Source organism: Phaenicophaeus curvirostris, chromosome 7, assembly GCF_032191515.1.
Source record: "Phaenicophaeus curvirostris isolate KB17595 chromosome 7, BPBGC_Pcur_1.0, whole genome shotgun sequence".
NCBI lineage: Eukaryota > Metazoa > Chordata > Aves > Cuculiformes > Cuculidae > Phaenicophaeus > Phaenicophaeus curvirostris.
Genome location: NC_091398.1, coordinates 4,622,642 through 4,645,540, shown reverse-complemented (window position 1 = coordinate 4,645,540; position 22,899 = coordinate 4,622,642). Strand labels below are relative to the sequence as shown.

The 22,899-nt window shown below is 42.5% G+C and overlaps 2 protein-coding genes across 2 annotated transcripts in view; one reads left to right on the top strand and one right to left on the bottom strand.

Annotated features, from left to right (window-relative positions):
* Window positions 1-22,899, top strand: part of ACKR3 (atypical chemokine receptor 3) — a 198,762-nt gene that overhangs the window by 104,314 nt on the left and 71,549 nt on the right. The window lies entirely within an intron of this gene.
* Window positions 1-22,899, bottom strand: part of IQCA1 (IQ motif containing with AAA domain 1) — a 150,315-nt gene that overhangs the window by 61,514 nt on the left and 65,902 nt on the right. Inside the window, exon 7 of the mRNA XM_069860495.1 lies at window positions 15,447-15,634. Coding sequence (XP_069716596.1) covers window positions 15,447-15,634 — 188 coding nt within the window. The remainder of the gene's footprint in view (window positions 1-15,446; window positions 15,635-22,899) is intronic.

The following is a 22,899-nucleotide window of genomic DNA, read 5'->3' as shown; positions in this document are numbered from 1 at the left end:
TTAACAATAAATCTGAGGCAATTTCATGCACGTGAAAGCAGTCACAGTGCTTGATTTTTCAATGTTCATCCTGAGTGGCTTGTGCAGCCTTCTTTGAATAAATCATAAGCAGATGTACACAATGTGTAAAGCCAGGAAAGAAACTGAAACTCAGATTGAAGGCAGTGCAGAGAATGCTTATATAGAGATGTTTACAGGCACCTGGATAATGCTAGTAACAGAATAGCTCAGTAGCAAGCAATGTAATACAGAATCTCTGCTTTGGCTTTTTAAAAAAGTGTAAGAAAAGACAAGGAGAAACAGTCCAGGTGAGCTCAATTAGAGCCAGTCTCGGGCTGATACTAAGAGCATCCATTTATCCACAGTGTTAATTTAAAAACCCAGTCGTGTGTACAGTCGCAGAAACACACTGTAATGCCTTTAGATGCCAAGTTTTGTGAAGAAAAAAAAATTGGAGTGCTGTGTTTTTGTATCTATTTGCGTGTTTGGTGTATATTCTATAGTCTCCTTGAATTTGCTGAAAACGTGAGTGATCTTAGAGATTGATCAGGAATCAAATGCCTTTTGAAGACCTTTGGCATTGCCTCTCTAAACAACTGAATTTTTCCCCACATGCTACTCACTGGGACGCTCTCAAACTTCGTCAATTATAAGCATACAATAGAATTTTTTTAATTATTGTTTCTTTATATGATGGCTTAATAACGTGGGTTTGTTTGAGCATCTCTTTGGTAGGTGGGACTGGTGCTGCAGGGAGTTGCTGGCAGAAGATGTGGACTTATGGCTGGAGACCTAGGGAGAGGCATGGGCATGTTCTCTGGGAATTGCGACCTGCAGCCCACTCTTGGCTGAAGCAAAGTGCCCAAACACCAGTAATTTCCTTCTACTGAAGGGGTGGAACAGGTAAGGTGGTGTGGGAAGTACAATTGGAAAGCTGAGAGAGGAAGGGTAAAGTTTACTCACTTGCTATATCTTAGGACTCTTTTGTGCTTTTTACGGTACTGGAGACCTAAATGCGTTGCTTCCCAGACCTGCATAGAGGATCTGGAATGGCCTTATTATAGGATAGCAGAACTCCCCCAGGCAAAGAATGTAAAGATTAAGCTTGGACAGGAATGAAATACAGGCCCATACATGGGAGAGGCTGTAATTGTCTGCTCCCACCTTCACTCTCACTAGTTCCCAGACCTCCTGCAATTGCAAACCTCCCAATACAAGCAGAATAAACCTATGCGTTATATGTAATTTCCCAGAAGAGGATGAAGGTGAAATGATATTTTGGGCATAATGTTACCCCCTCTGTAGCAGCTATGAGAGCTGAGCCAATGATGGGAAGCACATGTATGCAATATGAAAGATGGCAGAGCTCCGGCTCTGGAATTTACTTCCTTGGAGCAGTTGTGTTTTGACTTGGAATACTTTGAGGACTCCTGCAGCTACACATACTGCAGCATTTAACTTATAACCATGCTTTAAACCAGTATCTTCAAAACTGGTTGCTGGATTAGACTGTCTCCAGGAAAATCTGCAGGAAAGAGCCAGTTTTCTGTGCAAAGGAGTACAGAATGAGATGAAACTTCCTTTCCAAGCCACAAAAGGATTACTGGGTCAGTAAGATGCTCTAAGAGGAGAGATGGCATTGTTTGAAAAGATTTTAGTTGAGTGATGCAATTTCTTAGCATTACATATGTATCTCAGTAAATACTGAACCAGCTTATTCACAGTTTTACGCTCTTTGCCCAAGTCAAATGATATTGTGTTTGGAATGGTATCTTACTGAATGGTACTGTGTTGATATAGTGATTTTGTGCAACTAGAGCGTGAGGAGAACTAGTAAAATCCTATATATTGCTGTTAAATGTCTCTTATTCAGCCTAGAATAGTAACTCTCCATATTGCTCTTGCATAACTCTTAAGGATGCCTAATACAGCAGGAAAAAAAAATATAGCTAGTTTGTGCCACTAATAGCTGGGTGTGTTTAAGGTAAATTACAACAAATAATTAGGTTTTCTGTTATATCTGCAGAGGGCTGAAATGCAGCATGACTTAAAAGCCCTGGACTCTGACCTGTTTAATAAAACCAACCTGCTTGACGGAGTCTGACTAATCTCCCCCACACTGAAATTCACAGTAAAACTGAAACATATTGACTCTGCAAGGGATGGAAGAGACTCAGGTTTCAGACAAGTTCTTGTTCTGCCCACAGAAATACTATCTTCAAATCTTTTCAGCGTGGAGCCAAGATTCAGTCCAAATATAGCATAGGGATGGACCAACTTCAATGCTAACTTTGCATCAGGAAGAGTTTACCTTGATGTTTACCAAACTGCGCAGCACACGGCCCACCTACAAAGGGGGTAGTCTGGTGCTCTCAAGGGAAATATTCAGCTCAAAGGAAAAAAAGATGCCTTGCTTTGTGTGCCCTTGATGTGCTTGTCAAGCCTGGGCTTGCAGTCAGTGCCTGGCTATCAACTGGAGCATGTACCAGCCCCAGGCCCCTGTAGGGATTTGGAGGCTGATGGGAGAAGTTGCTTCTGCTTGTGCCCTTCTCCTCCCTCAACTGCCCACCTGCTTAGCACTACTGGAAATTTAACTGCCCCAAGTTTAATATGCCCCAACTTGAAAGTCGTGAGCTCATTCTAAGAACCTATTTGCACTGATGTTGTGTGCTCAGCCTCAGTGACTCCTTATGGCAGCTGAGTTTGAAACGAGTTGCGTGTTTGGCATTTGACTCAAGGAGAGATGAGCTGTTTTGCTTAAGGTACAGATGGGGGAGAGTGAGGAGCAATGAGACTGGAAGGGAAGCTCTCTCAGTGGTGTGGTAGATATTACAATGATATTCAGTGTAAGCCTGGATTTTTCTATGCTAGAAGATGCAAGTCTCCTGGGTGCAGAATTCACTTGAAATTCGGCACTTAAGTAACTCGTCAATGGTTTGATGAATAAATATCTTGGCACAGTGAAGCTGGAATGCCCTGAATCAGCCTTCTATTCTATCAGTCACTCTGCTGCTATGGTCCTCAGCATGTAAACTCTGAAAAACCCACTGCCAGTGAAAACAGTGAGATGACTGTATTTCAGTACTAAATATATTTCTTTTGTGAGAAAGAATAACAGGCTGTCATTCACAGCCACATTCCCGGCCATGACTTGCATGCCTTCAATCCTCTCTATAGTCAGATCTGACTTCCTGACAATCAAATCTCTTTTATAAACCCACCTGAACTTGCTTGTTGGCATACACATTTGGGGTCTGCTCTTTTGCCTTGGCCTTAGACAGTTAAGATTTGGTTCTAACTGCCCCTGTTTTTCAAACTGGTACTTTATAGGGGTTTTCTTATTACTATATGCCTCTCTCATCCCTCCTCTTCTGATTCTGCCTCTCCAGCTCCTCGTGACTGTTTCTGCTAACCCTTTGCTCTGCTTGTGTCAGTCCATGCCATGTTTCATTTTTTCCCCCCACTTGCTTCCTTTCTTCTTTGCGTTCTACAGTACCAAGGCTGAAAATGTCTTTACCTCTTCTGCTTGCTTCTCCAAAGAAGCTGTTTTGTGGAGCAAGAGCGGTCACTTGGGAGCCAGTGCTCTGTGCTTTGTGTTCATTTTTATTCTTATTTCTAAGCTTTTCCTTAGTCTTTCTCTTCCCAGAATATCCCTCAAACACCTCTCCTCTGCCAGCCACTGGTTCTTCAGTGCCTCTCTGTCTGCCTACCAGGCAACAGTGGGACTCCTGATTCTTTTTTTTTTTCCTCTGCCTGTTTCTTGTTTCTATATCCCAGTAGATCTTCATTTGCTTTGCTTGTTGGAAATAGGCAAGTGGGAAAATTGGTTCTTCCACCTGCTCTGTATTAACTGGCTGGAGAAGATACCTTTATCGCAGTGGAGTGAAAAAGTAGCTGGCTGGGTCTCTTCCTCTTTCCCTTGGGATTCATTCCCTTCTTCCGTTCTCATCGCTTAAGACTGCTATGCTGGTCAAACCAAGAATAAATGAGATGGTAGAGCTGGCCTTCTGCATAGCAGGTATCTAGCTGGATTACAGGAACAGAAACCAGCTCGAAGGTGAAAGTCAGGCCCCAGTTATCAGTCTTAAACACTCCATTTGTCTGTTTCTTCTTTCAGCAATCCCATCTGCTGCTTTAGGACTCTGCTTGAGAAAGGAATAAAGAACTGCAGCCTAACATATCCCTTGAACAGGGCACACCACTGCAGCATTTCCAGAAAAAGCCCAATCCAGTCTTTAAAACTTGTAGCACTGTATTCTAATAGGCTGCTGGCAAGTTGCGAGTCCCTGAATGCAACTTATGTTTGTGTCTGTGTGAGTATCTATGACAACAAATAAATGTAATATTTGGGAAGTGTCCTTGAGAATAGCAGTGGGGGGGCTTGTTGTATTATGTTGGTAACACTTAGTATTTTCAGACTTTTAATTCTGAAGTATTACTATAGATGGTTATGAGTACTTTAGGAAAATAACTACTTATAAGATTTATTTCTTGTTTGCAAGTGGGACCAACTCGGAGTAATGCTATTTAATTTAGCTGATTCCAGACTTCTGGACATATAAAGGAGTGAATATTTTTAGGAGCTTTAATACTAAGCGGGAGACTTAGACTCAAGGTCAATGGTCTGTGGGTATCTGTGGATCATTTAAGCCATTTGAAGAAGGAAGAAATGGGAATGTAACCTAAATTTGTTGTAGCGGTCTGCGCTACTTCTGTAGTGCTACAAATCAAAGAGCAGGAAGCAAACGAAGGCAGGAATTCATCCTACAGAGTAGTGCTCAGGAGGGGTGCCGTGTCTGTAAGAACAGGGCTAGAAGTGACCAGCAGGGTAGAATCCGAGTGCTTTGGGTTGGAAGGGACCCTTAATACCCATCCAGTCCAACTCCCCTGCAGTAACCAGGAACATCTTCAACCAGAGTAGGTTACTCAGAACACCACCCAACCTGGCCTTGAGTGTTTCTATGGGGCTTCTACCACCTTGCTGGGCAACCTGGGCCAGTGCTTCACCACCCTTGGTGTAAAAAGTTTCTTCTGTTATATCGTGTCTAAATCTCCCCCTCTTTTAGTTCAAAATCATTGCCCCTTGTCCTGTTGCAACAGGTCCTGCTAAAAAGTTTGTTCCCAGTTTACAGGCCCCCTTAAAGTACTGGGAGCTGCTTTAAGGTCACCCTGGAGCCTTCTCTTCTCCAGGTTGAACAACCTCAATTCTCTTAGCCTTTCCTCCTAGGAGAGTTGTTACCATAGGATAGGACAGAACAACTTGTCCTTGTACTTAGACAGTGGTTTTGGTCCTCTATGTGGTTTTGGACCTGTAATGGGGAGGCTATGGGTCCCTATAAAATATCTGGAGAAGTTATGTAGGGAAGATGAGGCTCAGAAAGCCCAGTCATTGGCAGCACTGGCAGAGAAGGCAGTGCAAGACCCATTTTCTCTCATCAGTCAGTGTTCTATGGCTTCATGGGGGATGGTGCTTTCGTATGTGCTCAAGTATCTGACTGCCCTCGTCCCTCTTGCAATTGTAACCTCTGCTGATTAACCTTATCTTGGTTCTTGTCTTGCATGAACAGCTGCGAACTCTGCAGTGCACTGGCCAGGGACTGACAGTGCCAGAACAGCTGTACTAATTTTCCACTTCTGGTTTTAGCACTTCCCCAGTGCTGCTGCCTGACACTATCCATTACAAAGCCCTTTCTCAGCTGATCACAGATTTGTCAAGCTATTAACCATTTAGACTGAAAGTATAGATGTTGAGCATTCAATTTACAATACTTAGGTCTGAAGATACTGTCTCAAATGCTTCAGGTTTTTCTGAGGAGGAGACTAGTTAAACACGTATTTTTTTTTTTATGCTATGTAAATGGTAATCTCTAATTGGATCTCTCCTTTTTCTTCCAAGACGTAGTATAAAGAGTTTTGTCTTACCCTTTGGAACAGAAATGTCTTTGTCCCTGCAAAAATCCTACGCCCATGGGCTGAGCCAGTAGGCTATGGACACCTCTGCTTTTTATCTACAGTCACCGGAGTGTTTGGAGCTTTACAGTTAAACTGCAGAGACAGAAACTGGGATGGGAATGGAGTGGGAAAAAGGTCAAGTCTTTCTGCGCAAAGCAATTTAGAAGCAAGCAAGTTGAGGAGAAAAGTGGAAGAGGAGAGGCTGCTCTGAAAAACCATGCTCATTATGGCCTTGCTAAGTATGACTATTCACATCTGAATGAGCTTTTAATGTGACTAATGCGTAATTTATATGCAAGCATGGCAAGGGGTGTGCGATGCAAATCATACCTGATAAAGGGATGAATATGTGCTTGTAGATGCTTGAAGTTCTGTGCCTTCCTATAAGATGCTGAGGAGAAGTCCCATGATGGGCAAAAACCCTACAATTGAGCTTTTCAGCAGAAAAGCCCAAAGTGCTGCAGCACTGGAATAGTTTTTCCCTGACCTTGCGCTTCCTTGGTGAGCAAGAGTATGTGCTTCTGCCTGTCTGACACCCTTGTAAAAGTCCTGATATTCATAAACTTGTTCTGAAACAACAGTGTCTGAATCAATGAATCTTCCTGGAAGTTGGTGGGAGTTTGCTTAGAACAAAGATTTAGTTCCATTTAATAATACCGGGACCTGACCCTCTTTTCAGTAATGTCATCAGTAAGCAAACTGTCAGGGAAAGGAGAGATCATTCAGGGAAGATCACTAATGACTTTGTGATTTAAGGTATCTGAATGCCTATCCAGAAGGGAATAGTAGTGTTTGGAAGACTGGCGAAGATGCGCTTATGTGCAGTGTTGGTGCACTTGGTGCTGCAATCTTAGAATCGTTTGGTTGGAAAAGATCTTTTGAGATAGTCCTTAAGATAGAGTCCAACCATACCTGTCCACTACTCTAAACCATAAATCATGGCTCAAAAAGTTGTCTTGTTATGTTGAGAATAGATTGGGAAGCTTGATTTGCACCTGTGATAGTTTAAGAATCTTCATTTTGTTCCTTAATTATTTCACACTTGATAGTTGAATGAGCAAGATCAAGGATCAGTAGCAGTCCTTTGCATTTGGTTTTAATCACTGTATTGAGGCACCAATCAAATTGAAGTGTAAATTTAAGGCACCATACAAAACTGGAAAGGCAACATATTTCAGGGTTTGCAGTGACTTAGAAAGCAGAAGTAGTGATGTTATCAATGCCTCTCTGGAGGTGTGACACCAGGGTTCAACTGGCTGTACTCTTTTGGATAGCCACCACCAAGATTTATCTGCATTTCACCAAGTACAAGAAATATATGAATGCAGGGGCTTCCGGCTGATCCCCGCAAAAGCCACAAAGCCGCCTCCATTAATGTCAGCACACTCGTAAATTTTTAGCAACTTCCACCACTGCACAGAAGCTTCCAGAGGTGTCCCCTGCCTCCTGTAAATCCATGGAGACCCAATAAAGCAGATTAACTACAGATGGACTTAATAACAGTTGTCCCCCCTTTGGAATTAGAGGGGTTCACACTTTTTAAGATGACAATGTGGTGTTTCCATAAGGAAGGAAGAAGGATTGAAGGTTTTGCTTTTTTAGATGGCTGCTGAAGCTAGACAGTCTCAATCAATGAGAAAACAGGTTGCAGAACTGTGGGCTCTGCTCCTCCCTGCTATACACAAACAATCTTCTCGTTTATGATAATGTATTTTCCCTCTGTTCAAAGCAACCTGGTGGGCTGTTTGCTCTGGTATTCCTCTGGTAAGTCAGTGATGCATTTGCATTCCATTCCCTTACTCCCTCCAGCACTAAAGATGTCTGCCAAAATTAGTCAATGGATAACTACTCAGTGGAAGCTTTGAGAATGTGTTAGGAAAGACTTGAACATTATCCATTAATGTTTACAGCTCCTAATTATGTTCATTAATCAGTCTTAGAGGTTGTCTCACCCGGGAGCCTAAAGGCAGGATTTTAGTTCCCACAGATGTACTTTAAACTAACCGGCTCAGACTCAGCAGCACAGCTGCTCGCAGGGAGGAGCTCAGCATGGTCTAGCTGCCAGAATATTTATGCAGGTTTTGCTGCCAGAGCTCTGTGGCATCACGGTTGTGGTGTTCCTGTTGGTTTCTGAAGCTGGCTTTGACTGTCTACACAAGGTACAGTCAAACATCTCTGAGCGGGCTGAGCCCTGTTCAGGAAGACTGATGTTCAATTTAAGCTGTTCCTGTAGAATGGCCTTTTGGCATGAGAGAAAGGTGTTTGGAGAGCACTTTGTACCACCACTAACTTCTCATATGGAGGTTACCTTGCAAAATCTGAAGCTGTTAGACCTGTCAGAAAACAGAGGTGACGCTATTTATGGAGAAAGCAGACATCTCCTCTGCTAACCTTTCTGTAGTTTCACAGGAAAACAAAGTATTTGGGCAGAGGAGGACACTCAAGCCCACTCCACCCTCTTTCAGAGCTTCATTTCCGTGATTTAGAAGTTCACTTCACTCTCCTGAGGAAAACAAGAGGACTTGGAGAAGATGCCCAACTCTGACTGCAGAGTGATTCAGAAGGAGCTTCTACCCTTTTTGTGCTATTTCCTAGAGAACTTGGCTTGTGTAGGCTCCTGGTGTACAGAGTACAAGAGGCGTAGGAGAAGTTACGTTCAATTCCAGTTAACAGTTAAGGACAGGAGAAACCTCTGGTGCGGATATAGACCTCTTCTTAATTAAGTTCAGCTCATCCTTATGGAACTAGTAGGCATCCACTTCTTTACCCCCATTTGCAGAATATCCTGATTTTTACACAGAGCTCACAGCTTCTTCTGGCTGCTAATTTTTGCTCCAGAGTGGAATGTTGCATATAGGTGGCTTGTGAGTGTGTGATGATCGTTTAATAACGACAGGGGGAAAAAAGTAATGGCAATATAGATTAGGTGAAAGAGTGGTTCATTGCCCATCAATAAATGGCTTGTGTGGGCACTAACTCCTGTCTGTTCTGAATATGAAGTACTAGGCACAAGAGAGGTGGTTCTTGGTAGGTTCCTAAAGGAGAAATGCCCTTGCTGGGGTGGTTCCTACAAGAGAAATGCCTTTTTAAGGGTGTCAGAGAAGAAGGGAATGCATTTTTCAGCATAATGGGGCATTGTATGAAAAGAGGACCGTGATTAAAGAGCTGGTGGTGTCTCTGGTTGTGATCTGAGGATTTCCAGACTGGAGCTTGCTCATAAGGAGAACTGTCTGCCATGGAGGCTTGTTGCACTAGATCTGGTAATTAAGAACTGTTGCCATACTGTGTAGAGACCCTAATCTATGCTCCCTGGTTGCTTTGGAAAGCACTTCTGGCAGGCTGTGAGGGCATGTACGACAAACCAGACAGGATTGAAAAGCAACAACGGGTCTGGATGGGCTTGGAGCAACAATTCCCCCAAAGCAGAGGTGAGGTGGCACAGGGAGGATGTTCCACTGCTTGGTACTGCTGAGGTCTCATCTGTCTCTGTCCTCTTGGCAAGACTTCTGTTTGTGATGGACTGCCTGGCAGCTTTTCAGACGTGTTAATTTTAACATCACAAAAAACCAGTGTGAACAGAGTGTGAAATGTGATACGGGCAGTGCCTGATACAAATGAATACTTTCCCTACTATGTGGAGTCTCAGTGCAAAACCTCTCTCTCTATTCATCTTCCTCCTGCCTCTGCCTTCCCTACCCCCTGCTACCTAGGGAGCCTTGTGAACAGGCGTGTTGGCAGTCAACTCAACTCAACAAAACAGCCTTGTGAAAAAGGGAAATATCACAGAATTGCTTCCTATTTCTTTCTCCTTTCCCCTGCATCAAAGCCTGGGCTGGCTGTCAGGAATGTTCCAAATGAATAAATAAAGCACAGGAACCCCTTGTTTCAGAAGAGGTCTCATTCACTCACCATGAAGCTTGGCCAATTCTTTTTCTGACAGTACTCAAGTCAGCAGGCAGAGCAAGAAGATCATTCGAAGTTAATCAGTAAAGTGTAAACCTATTATGAAAGCACATTTACCCCTTGCCTCCTCCTTCCTCTAGAAAACCAATCCCCAAATCTGTGGGAATAACACATAACATACATAAAAGTTGCTATTACTTAGATCCCCTATTATTAGGTCAGCAATGCCGCTGATGAAATGCTCCCCGGAGCACTGAGCAGCGGCGTATAAATCCTCCAAGAAATTCACAGCGTAATTTGTTACAGCTAGAGGGCATGAGACACATTACAGCAAAGCCTGTATGTGAGGCTCTCCCCTGTGATTCTTGAGGCGATCTCTGGTAATAAAAACCTCATCTTGATTTCTCATCCTTTGTATTGATTTCTGTCAGAGAAGACGACTCTTAGACAAAGATACCACTATATTTTTCAATATAATAAGAGGATCCTTCTTCCCTCTTCTCTCTACTGCTTTTTTTATTTATTTTAGGGATGACTCCGAGGAAGATTGATCATCTGAGAACTGTTGGTATATACAGCAGGTAAAGAGTAGAGATGATGATGTTTTTTTCATGTGCAATGCAAAACCCTAACTGTGAAATTAGAGAAAAACATTTCTGGAATAGCACAAGAAATTGAAACTACAACCTCGGCTATGTAATTGCTATATCTTAATGTGAAACTGTTATTAATGTAATGGATGGAATCTGTGGGAGTCAAGTAAGTAAAATTCAGACTGGGATGTATGCAATCATGGCAACTGTTAATTTTGGAACATTTATACTCCTGCTTTATGAGTCATATTGGTACCCTGCAAAAAGAGAGGCCTGTGGGTGTACTGCCTGATGCTTTTGTAGAAAGGCATTAAGAAAATAAAATTCTATTCATAGAATGATTGAATGGTTTGGGTTGGAAGGGACTTTAAAGCCCATCCAGTCCCAACCTCTCTGCCATGGGCAGCGACACCTCCCACTGGATCAGTTTGCTCCAAGCCCCATCCAACCTGGCCTTGAACGCTTCCAGGGATGGAGCAGCCACCACTGCTATGGGTAACCCAGTGCCTCCCCACCCTCAGAGAAAACATTTTTTCCTAAGATCTATTTCGTTCTCCCCTCTTTCAGCTGAAAAACCTTTCCCCCTCACCCTAGCCCTGTATTAACTGATCAAGAGCCCCTCCCCAGCTTTCCTGGGGCCCCTTTCAGTACTGGAAGCTGCCCTGAAGTCTCCCTGGAGCCTTCTCTTCTCCAGGCTGAACAACCCAAACTTCCTCAGCCTGCCCTCATACGGGAAGAGCTCCAGCCCCTCTGATCATCTTCATGGCCCTCTTCTATGGTGTGTAGGGATACAGCCAAACAGAAATCTAGAAAGCTGTATGTGAATTATTTGCAGGCTGAGTAAGTACAGCTCCATGGAAGCCAATACATATAAACAGAGTGATGGATGGTAAGGCTGTGAAATGCAGTGTTATAGCAAAAATATTTTGTCTTCTCTGTAGTGGGATTGCTGTAAGCAACTGGAATGTTTTTGTTTAATCTGTTCCTTTGGGTTTTGCTTTACTTAGCATTTTTAGAACCTACCTTCACAAGAAGCTATCTTGGGTTTTGAAATGACTGAAGTTGCGCCTGTTCCCTTGTGCAAAGAAAGTGGTCAATATTTACAGCAGTTCTTACAAGTGGAGAAATTCAATATGTGCTCGTTGCTTTTGTAATCTAATAGCAGCTGTGCTGAAAGACAATAACCTGCTAATTGTATTTCCCAGCACATCCTTTTCCAATTGAAGGATAAAATATGGAAGTTTGGGTTTATTTTTTTTAGTGTATAGAGAAAATTTATTCAAAAGAATCTTTGTTCCCCTTTAGCTATCTGTTTATTTAATAGACTATGGAAAATGGTAAACTCTGTCAAAAAGCATAGTTAAAGAATAATTTATAAGCTACATTTAGCCGTTGATCTGGTAGACTGGCTTAGTGGAGAGTCAAAGTATATCCCGGCAGGTAATAATTAATGCAAACCTTGACACTTCAGATATGGTTGCAGTTCAACAGGCTGGGAAGAAGCAGGACACAACTCCTGCTTGGTCTGCAGTGTCTCTGGCATGCACCACATGGAAACCTTGGCTCTGTGTGACACACATGCTCCCCATCTGTAGAAATTTGCTGATTTTCATTTCTTTTTTTAACCTGTTTTGGATGTAAGTGAATATGTCTTCAGGGAAAATTATTTTGGTCACTTAAAGGGAGACCCCCCCTGTGAAGACTCAGATGGAAGGCAGCTCACTGACCCCTCAGTTCTCTAAATCACTGCATAGTTTAGCCAGATTCAAATCAACTGAAGTATCGGGTGTTGTCTAGCCCGTAGCCAAAATCAAATAAGCTAAAATACTGGGTGATGTCTAGTCTTTGCTGAAGCTCATAGCAGCTCTCCCACCAGCTTCACTGGGGTTAGGATTTTATCTATGGCTTTGCTAAACTACCGGAGTAGATTTTACCAATGAAATCACAGAATCATAGAATGCTTTGGGTTGGAAGGGACCTTAAAGATCATCTATTTCCAGCCCTCTTATGATAGGCAGGGACACCTCCCACTAGATCAGGTTGCTCAAAGGCCCATCCAACCTGGCCTTGAACACCTCCAGGGATGGGGCAGCCACAGCTTCTCTGGGCAGCCTGGGCCAGGACCTCCCCGCCCTCACTGTGAAGAAATTTCTCCTTCTGTTAGTCTAAATCTGCTCCTCTCCAGTTTACAGTCATTGCCCCTAGCCCTATCACTACAAGCCTTTGTAAAACAGTCCCTCCCCAGCTTCCTTGTGGCCCCTTCACGTACTGGAAGGTTGCTATAAGGTCTCCTCAGAGCCTTCTCTTATCCAGGCTGAACAATCTTAACTCTCAGCCTGTCTTTGTCTGGGAGGTGCTCCAGCCCTCTGATCATCTTTGTAGCCCTCTTAGCTGAAATGTGCCTTACTGATGTTTAGAAGCGGTGCTGGGCAGTTAATTTGGAAGAAGAGAGTAAGGGGAGGGAGTATGATCAGACACAACATTCTGTCTGCACCAAGCCTGTCACTGCCCCTCAGCGTGAGCTGTCTCACGCTCGGGCACACCACGTAACTGCACACGCAGCATTTCAACTCTGCTCTACCTAAATGGTCTGAATTGGCTTAAAAACACTTTTTGGTTAATTATTTTAATATCAGAATGTTTCAGATGGGCGGTTAAGCAGCAGCTCGCTGTGATTATGCTACAGTTGGAGCGGGGCTGTTTTCTTAGTCTCTCGTCAGCAGCCGAGCAACAAACCCAACCAAAAGCAGCAGTGTTATTGATTAACTATGTGTGTGGTTTTATCTTAGTCCCCTTGGGACTGAGATGGGACTAATAATTCCATAATCATTTGCTTGGGAAAAGCATATCCATGTAGCTGTACAACATCAGTTAACGGGGTGCTTATATTCAAACATCTGTTTCAATCTTTGTTAATTTTGAAGTTCAGATGTGATTCAAGACTACTGAACCTGGCCAGACAGACCAGGTAACTTAAAGGTTAGCTGAGAACTCCTTATAACTTGTTTAATCACATACTTGTATGCTGGGACACTAACCGTGTCTGCCTACAGCCTTGAAGTTTCAACTGAAGTTGGGCCCCTGGGCACAACTGGAATATAAATGCAGCATTGAGATCCCATTTCACTTGTAAGGGCTCCTGAATAAGAAAGCTCAGCATTTACACTTCACCTTACATCTTCAGGGTACTTTATAGATATGTGAGATTGAGGTCGCTTATACATTAGGTAGCAAAGGTTTTTATGAACTGTTCTTTCAGCCATTCCTCTCCACCTCCCTTGATCGAATGATGACTTTGACTCCCTCCAAATGATCCTTTGGATTGGTTAGGCTCTTGGTTTTCTGTGCTGTTAAGTGTCTCCACGGAATGGCTTTAACTTTTAATAATGTCTCATAACTGTCTTTTAAAGAGGTTTATGGCTCAGCCTTATTCTCTGGGAGATTGGCTGTTCTCTGCTAATCTCCTATAGAAACATTGTCGTTGGTTCACATGGTATTTCAGTTAGTTCTCCTCAAGCTCTAGAGTCAAGTTAATTGGACACGATTGACCTATGTTAGAGAATTACTATTAGATGAGTAATATGAAGCAAAGGAAATAGGATCTTGCTGTGCCTTAGAACATGCTGGGAGTTGTGGGGAGCGGCAGGAAATGGCAGCTCAAGAAGTGTACAGACCTGGCCTTAGGAACAGGGTTGATTTAGGGAACAGGGAAGTGCTTTGTAATAACTGAGGTTTGAGAAACCATCAGTTCTCTCTAAAGGAGTGGTAGATAAGGTAAAAATATACCACTTTCTTGAGCGTCTACTAGAGGCAAAAGCACAAGAGAGAAATGTATTGTAGCAGACCTGTAAGAGTGTTATTTTTGTTTGCTTTTTTTTTGACAAACACTACTCTGCCCTATAGCCACCAAAACCTCATTAAAGCGGTCAAGGAAGAAATAGAGCAGGATTTCATCAGAATGTATTTGTGTTTGCAACTAGAAATTGCATGCTGAAGGCAGGTCCGGTACCCTGGAAAAATGCTGAATGATTAATGGACATGACACGAGTCCACAAGACAAATATGAGCCCTGTAACATCACCAAGCAGCTCAAGACGCAAACAGCAAACACACTGGAAGTGTTTATGCAGAGCAGCTGAAACCTTGCTGCTAAATCCTGAAACTTTGGAGCGCTGCTTCCCAGTTTACTTGTACTTACTGGATAGGGTAAATCCTGGAAAAATTACCTATATCGTAAAAGCAGCTTATATTCTTTGGTAATAGGCTTTATAGAATTGCTGCATTAAAAATGCTAAGCTGAAAACTTCCTCGCCTGAAAGTAAACTTCCTGAGAGAACTATAGGTGTCAGCACACAGATTAAAAATGTGTAAGTATGTGCTTAACTCTACTGAGACGTGAAGTTTCACTGAGATCAGCAGCACTACTTAAGTGAAGTTACATTTGGAGGAGTGTCTTGAAGGTCAGTCCTCAAGTATGAAAGTATTTCAGATTCATACCGACTGCTGGTTAATGCCAGCAGCAGGCACCGGGCTTGCAGTACCAGTGACGTGATATGATTTGCTATAGCAAATAATTATACTTGTGTCTCAAGGAAGACTGCGTTCTCTCTCTTAAACCTTATGTATTCAGACAGGAAAACGAGTCAGTACTCCTACACTTTAAGTATGCTTCATATAATTACTGACCTGGAGCCCAGGTTAACCTGCAATCTGAACGTGTCCCCGCTTCAATGTCTGTGGACCTGATTCTGCAGCCAGTCTTTCAAGGTGCCCCCCTGATCCCTGCTAGACTGTGCAAGGAGTGAGGCGCTATTTTGGTTTCCCCAGTGAGGAGTCCTGCTGTTCAGGAGCTTAGCTCTGCTAATGGTGCAGGACTAGTTCTGCTGCTGGAACTGGGATCATGACTGTAAGATGGATTTTGCAGTTTTTGGGAACTGAGAAATGAGGCTTCTAGGGGCAAAAGGGCTTATTGAGGGGCAAGTGTTTATCTCTGCTCACCGGCACTCGATGAGCCATTGGCTGATCTGATGCTGGAGAGTTTCCTTGATGTAGATCCCTTCTGTTTCTCTCAGCTTGTCTTTGTTGAATACCTCCTCACGTATCTCCCGGACCTTTTTTTGCAGGGCATCTGTTTCCTTAATATACATCTGTGAAATACTCTTTGCTGGTAAGTGAGAAGGTGAGCTCTGGAAATGACAAGAGGAGAAAACAAAAAGGTATGAATTCAAAGTAACTTAATATAAACTAGAATGCCAGATTGATGGTGAATCCGAGTTTAAGTCTTAATTTGCAGGAAGCCAGGAAAAAACCTTGTGCTCATAAAAAAAGTGCCTGGATGCACACAATGGACTATTGTTGGTGTTTCAGCATTAATTAACAACATTGCAATGTACAAAAACAACCCTTCCAGCGTGGGATCCTGGGATCTCAATGAGACAGGTGAGAAAGCTGCTGTTCTGCAAACGCCACCTTTATGCATGTCAGAAGGGTGCCAGAGATTTTTTAATTGAATTTTCAAATGTTTGGACTTCCCATTGGTACTTTTTAATTAGCCAGTATTGTTTTTAATTTATTCACTTTAATTTTTATATGCACGGCTTGGTCAGAGGCTTCCTGGTATTTTGTCGCAGCTGGTCATGTTCCTTTAGGAAATCCACTTCCCTTGAGGCACAACAACAACAAAAGAATAAACAATCCCCCCCAAATGCTGTAATAAAAATTGTAGCTCCCCAAGTTTCCCAGGATTTGATAACCTTGGCCAGAAGGACTTCTTAGTCAGTTTAAAGTCTTACAGTAATTTTTGCTCTGTGATTGATTTTACATGTGTGCTTTGAGAGAGAAAAATGAAAGCCTTTCTGGTATGCAAATACAGAAGCATGAAAAATACCATCTGTGTGGGTGGTCTGAAACTTAGCATTTTTTGATTTGCAATGGCTGATAAACTTAAGATGTTTCCAGTGTTTTATGACCTATTACTACCTTGTGAGTGTAGAGAAGAGTATTTTAAAAAATAACTTTTAAATTAACTTTAGGGTTTTTTTTGTAATTCTAGAACAGTGTATACATACTTGGGAAGCAGTAATCGTATTGTCTGATGGTGTATGTCAGATTTAAGAATGGAAAAGAGGAGAAAACATAATCTGTTTTTGCAATACGGTGAAGTTTACTCTTTAAGGTTGGTGACTGTCTGGCATATAGGTGGCAGCATATGTGAACAAAAGCCCAGGACTATTGGCTTGCGTGAGAAAAACCTGTACTGCTCTGTTCTGGCCTTCCATCTTCAGAATGTAGAGAAATTGTTCTTAAATCAGCACATGTCAGACTAATTGAGCAATATTCTTCTTGTGCTGGTAATGCATTTTCTACTGTGCTCCAAATTCTAACTCCAGAGGTCTCCCACAAAGACAAAAATCCTTCTATCAAAAGTTTGGCTAACGTACATTTTAGATCTGTTATTTGGTGTTTTTCTATGCTTCAACCAGGTTCCAAAAATCACTAATAAGTGCCAAGCAAATTTGGTTTCAGAAAGTACGCAGCAGGGATTGCACCCTGTCCAAAGTAAGCACAGAGGCCCCGTTCAGGAAACCAATTTACTGCCTTCCCTGCATCTGTGGTGTGTGACTCGCACTATGCAAAAGGAATTGGTCAAGGCCACCAGTGAGAAATTATTCAGGAGGAAACAAGAGCAGCAGCGTGCTTTTGAAAGGTGGCTGCCCATGCTCTCTTCCTGAATATATAATCCTAAACATTCCCTTCAACCCCAAGATGCTACCTTCACCGTGGCAGGGAGTTGGAGCTGGATGATCTTTAAGGTCTCTTACAACTCAAACCACTCTATGGTCCGTTTCCGTGGAAATCAAGTGCTTAAAATCTTCACTAGCATCTGCTAAAGTATGGCACGGCTAATCTTAACACTATTTCTTTGGATTTCACCAGTATCTTAGTATCACCATATTAGTACGCCTTACTCGTGTTAAATGAACCTCAGAACAGCCAGGTGTGGTGCTGCTTTCTCAGAGCTCATTTGGAAACCAGAGGAGGACCCACGAGGCTTGCTTCTCAGATTGAGATCTAGAAACAAGATCCACTTCCCTGAGGCAGTTTCCCACTCAACTTTTGCTTCATTGCTCAAAGAATGGCTTCTCTGAGAAGTTCACACCAGAGGTACTGCCCAGAGGTACTGGTAGGAGGGGGTCCTACCAAAGGGATGAGCCAGTGAGTGTCGATGTGACTCTTCCACGTCTTTGTATACTGCTGTAGCACACTTGGCATGCACACTGCATCATGCACAGAGGACAATCTGCTCAAATTCTTCACTAGATGCTCACCAGGGGAAGCTAGGGAGGGGCTGTTTCATTTAGAAATGTTTCCCCGTGTTTCCTGCTGAAGATCTGTGAGAAGAAAAGGGATAATGGAAAGCAATTTGGGAGCAGAAGCAAGGGACTGAAACAGTACTTCCTTGAGCAAAAGCAGTTGTGAATGCTGATTATGCCTTGCTGGGAGGGCAGAAGGCCTCCCATCCTGTCTCCTTTGGGAAGTGACAGAATCCATATTCAAGCACAGGCAACTCTGAGGGGCACAGCGATATCTCCAGCTTTAGTGAGGCTGGTCTGCAACCAATGCAGAAAGACAAGTTCCTTTAGAGGACAGGTGAAATGATGTGAGAGGGTTCACCAGGTGAATTGTTCATTGGTGCTGGGAAGAGGCAGTTCCCCCTCCACCTTATCTGCTGGTTGTGTGGTCCCTCTTTCCTCCTGCACAGGCTCCGGCATTCAACACGCTACAGTGAAACTAGTTCTTAAGAAGTGGAAAATAAACCCTTTAATCTTTTCCCTCCCTCCCACCTCAGGTTAATTGTTTCCCAGTGTAATGAGGTAAAGCAGTGAGGCAAGAAGGCAGCTGAGGGCGAGCATGGGACAAGGACCACGTGGAGAGCTGGGTGGCCCATCCAGCAGCGGAGACAGAGCTTCTCTTTGCCATTTCTAAACCTGTCCTGTGTTCAGTTCCTCCTCTGAACCACTCTCGACTGAGTCTTGAGGGAGCGTTTGACCAGCTACACGTAACTGTGAATTTACTATCAGCGTATCTTTCACCAGATGATGTAAGAACAGTTTAAACTGGGAAGAATGTGCCCACTTGAGCAAGACCAGAAGTAGGAGATTATTATCTCTCAGTGAATTGCTACAGACCACATCTACACTTGAGTCTAGAGTCATGAAGCTGGAGTGGACGTAGGCCAGGTAGCTCTAAACCGGCTGGCTCAGAGGCTGATAGCAACAGGGCTATGGAATATGCTCTAGTCTACAAAACCCAGCCAAACCCCGAGTAAATGTTTGCACAGCTACCTGTCAGAGCACCATACAGTTATCAATATATCTGCTGACACTAGTTTATGAGCTGCACAAAAAGCCCTAAGGCTGAAGTACAGACGTAACTTTGTAAAACAGCTCACGAATAGAAGTTCTGTTGTATTTGTCCTTCGTATTTTTTTCATTTTCTTTTCCAAATACTTTTACTACAAGAAAGTAAAAGGAACAGGAACTGCTTCTCCCAGAGAGAGTCCTGCTACCCACCTTCGACAGCCCAGGTGAAGAAAGGAATGAGAAAAAGGGAAAGCTGTTCATTCAACTGTCTCTTCAAAATTAAGGTACGTGGAAAAGGGTTTATTTACATGGAGGAAATGGACGTTGCTGATGCAAAATGTGCTGTGGCTTGATTGCTTCCATCACTGGGAAAGCGAAGCTGGCTCAGACCTAGACAGCCAGATAAACTGGGGAGGTGGGTAGGTGTTGGAGAGGAGCCAACGAGATAGGATGACATGGCAGGTATGAAAAGACACTTGATCTGAGTGGGAGTCAGCACTGCCAGGCAAGCTGTTGTGATGAGTAGCAGGGATATACGTTAATAACAAATAACATCCTTTGAAGCTGACCTAGCAGTGGACAGACAATCGACAAACCAGGGGTTTCTCCTATAGTGCAAAGCTTTGGCAATAACGTATTCCAGCTCAGATGGGTGAGGCAGAGCATGAAACGAAAGAGCAGAGCTCACTGGCTGTGATAAATGAGTCTTAAAGGATTCGTGGCTGTCTAATGTGGAACATACGCAATGTGCCCTCTTTATGAGTGAAGACCAGGAGCCCGACACATGTCAGGAACTGAAGACTGGCTTCTGTTCTGAGAGAGGAGCAGAAGGCAAGCACTGAGGAAATTGTGCCACAGTTATTTAAGTAAAACACTGCAGATGAATGTACAACTGGCCTGACTTTCCATTCTGGTACTGTGAAATCAATGCAGTTATATCACTAAAAAATGAATTGGACTTGTGGGAAGCAAGGATGAGGAAGTAATTAAAAGACCTTGTGTGTGTGGACAACCAAGTAAGACAGACCATCTTAAAAACTGCTTTCCTGGCCTTGAAGAACTGATCTCAGTGTTCTTAAGGGGGCAAATGATCAAGAAAATGAATTGGTTGGTAGAGCATCCGTAGAAACTGGTAAGCCTAGCTAGGTAAAAATTGAGCGAAGTAGTCATCTTGGGTCTTCAAATTGAGATGGAACATTTAAAACTGCCCTGGTGGAGTGCTTGCTCTCTTATCAAGGAGCAGACTTCGGAAGAAAGTATGCCTGAACAAGCTTTGGCTGTCTGAGGATGCAAGAGAAAATAGGTGCTGAAATGGCAGAAAGGGTGCCAACACGGTCAATCAGCATGAGAGGATGATTTCAAACAGCTCCCACAGGAATGCTGCCCTGCTGCCCCGTCTCTGACCTGTGCCTTGCAGAGTACTGTGGGTCAACTTTCTATGTGCCCACGTGCTTGTTCTGGAGCTCTAGTTGTACTGAGACAATATGAGTTCTGCTTTTATAGTCCTCTATACTTAATGGGCATGTTAGGACAAAAGCGAATTTATTTCTAACATCTCTTCTCTCAGCACCTCTAGTGTTTCTGCTTCTGAATCGAGGGGAGGCATTCTACAGTAAGACGTTAATAAATAGCTTTTCCTTGGGGGAAGAAACATTTTCCCATCCTTAAGAAATTTCTTCGGCCATGTGAAATTCAAATTTGTTAACTTGCTCTACAAACAGCAACTCATTTAGAAACAAATTACAAATATTAGATGGAGACAGTGAACTTGATAATGCAGTGCTGCCACATCAGTTGTAGAATAATGCATCTTAATGAAGGCTTCCCATGTGAATAAACCATTATATTTACAAGCTTTTCACAGTTAATGACCCAGAACTGGATAACGAAACTCACATTTTTAGTGTGGTCCTCTGTCAGCAAAAGTATACATATTAATAATAGATGTTGCTGTAAAAATAGGACATAATATGAAGATTCCCGAGTTTGTGGGAAAATAGGACTACATGGTCCATTAACTTAAAATGCTTATCTAATGTTTGATGGGCTTTGTCTTTAAAATCCTTGTTTAAATTAATAAGGCAAAATGGACATTTGTCTACAAAAGAATTTTATTCCAACTCATCAGTCACAAGTACGCTGATGAGAGAGCGCTGCTGGATATTTCTGTTCTTTACTCCTTCCTCTATCCTTCCCAAAGAGAATTTAGGTGTTATGGAAGTGGTAGATGCAGCAGCAGAAGGAAAGAAGTTCCTGACACCTCTCAGGTAAGCCAAAGCGCTGAAAGTCACTAAAAGCTTCCCCTTTTTGACTTTGGAACTGAAATGCTCAGGTCGTTCTTCCCTAGCTTGAAAAGCCTGCCATTCTGCTTAGTCAGCTCAACAGCTCCTTCCAACACGGACTGCTTGATTGTTCATTACAAACCACTTAGAGGTGTGTAGGCTGGCTGAACGCGCTTAAGGCTACGGCTCTACGTATAGGAGGCTCCACGCTGTGGAACTAACTGCTCTTCAATTGTTCCATTACGACTACACTTATGAGGAAAGATAGTCTTCAGTTCAATGAAATAAATACATTTCACTTCACGTTTTAAGGCTAACATTCCTATTATGCCTGAGAGGTAGATTTACTGCAGTTTTTATTACTTGGTACTTAATTTAGGACAGCTTCTTCTCTCAAACCTGAAGCAGCACAGCTGAAACACAGACTGGTTTTATGGGATGACTTCAGTAAATGTTCTGCTATAGATAGTATTGTTCGTAACCATAATCTTTTGACAGCTATAGTAGTTGTGTAGCATTTTGCTGTAGACTGCGCTTTTTCATTAGAATAATTTGCTTCTCTGGAGGACTTTATTTCATAGAATGGTTTGGGTTGGAAAGGACCTTGAGGATCATCCAGTTCCAACCCCCCTGCCATGGGCAAGGATGGGTTTCGCCTAGGTCAGGTTGTTCAAAGCCTCATCCAATCTGGTCTTGAAACTGAATTTCCTAAAAAAGTTACTATTTTTTTAAAGTAAGGATTTTTAATGATCATTTATTTTCAGTAATAGTGAAAGTGCGATTATTTTTTTTTTCACACTTGGGCTACACAGACAAGTAACTCCTTGCTAGAAGACTGAAGGAATGCACCACTGAAACAACTGAGCTCCTGTTCTTCACTCGTGGCTGTTTTTCTACTACATTTTAAACTAGCGATCCAAACTCTCTTTTAAAGTTCAATATTTGAGTTAGTTATGTTCTTGCCTTCTCATTTCCTCAATGTATTTTGTCTGGCTGCAGGAAGGATGCATTTTAAGGATGTCTCTTGTTTTATGAAGACTGTACTCAAATAGGTTCTGTGGTACACAAATGGTGAGAGCCACATCAATTATACGGCTGAATTCCTAAATTAGGCACAAAAAAAGGAGCAACTAAGCAAAATATATTACATCCATTAAAGCTTCCCTACTATATGATACACTTCAATGGTTTTGCCAATTAAATTAACTGTCATATGCATTCAAACAAAGCATTTGTAGTACAAGGCCTTGTTAGAAAAACATTGGAAATGGCCTTTTTATAGATTTATGTATTTTATATAAATAAAAAAACATTGACACGTAACACTTCAGTAGGATGAAAGAAAATTTAAAGTGGAGAAAATGGTTACATTCATGACCATATAAGTTTATATAAGTTTGGTTCTGTTTATTTCCGATACTACACCTGGGCACGCTGTCAAACTTCTACTAAAAATGGCAAGTATGTTTTGGACTCTGGAAGGCAGTGACTTCATTGTTAGTGTGACTCCCGCCAATGAAAACCAAATTATTTAGTGGGCTTCTTGCTTCCCAGCGTCTTCCTATTTCAAAAATAAGCAGGTTTAAAATTTCTCTTGAAAACAGGACAGATTAGTTATCACTGTTTAGATGTATATGTACGCCTGGTGAAATAACATGTGACTTTGTGCTGACATCTGAACATCATCAAGGCTGCAAGTAAAACAAAAGTAATTTTAATCTTATGCTTGATAAGACCAGGTCTGGTGTGTACCACTATTGGCACTGCCCACTTTCAAGAGCTGAAGAAAGATTTTAAATTTCACTT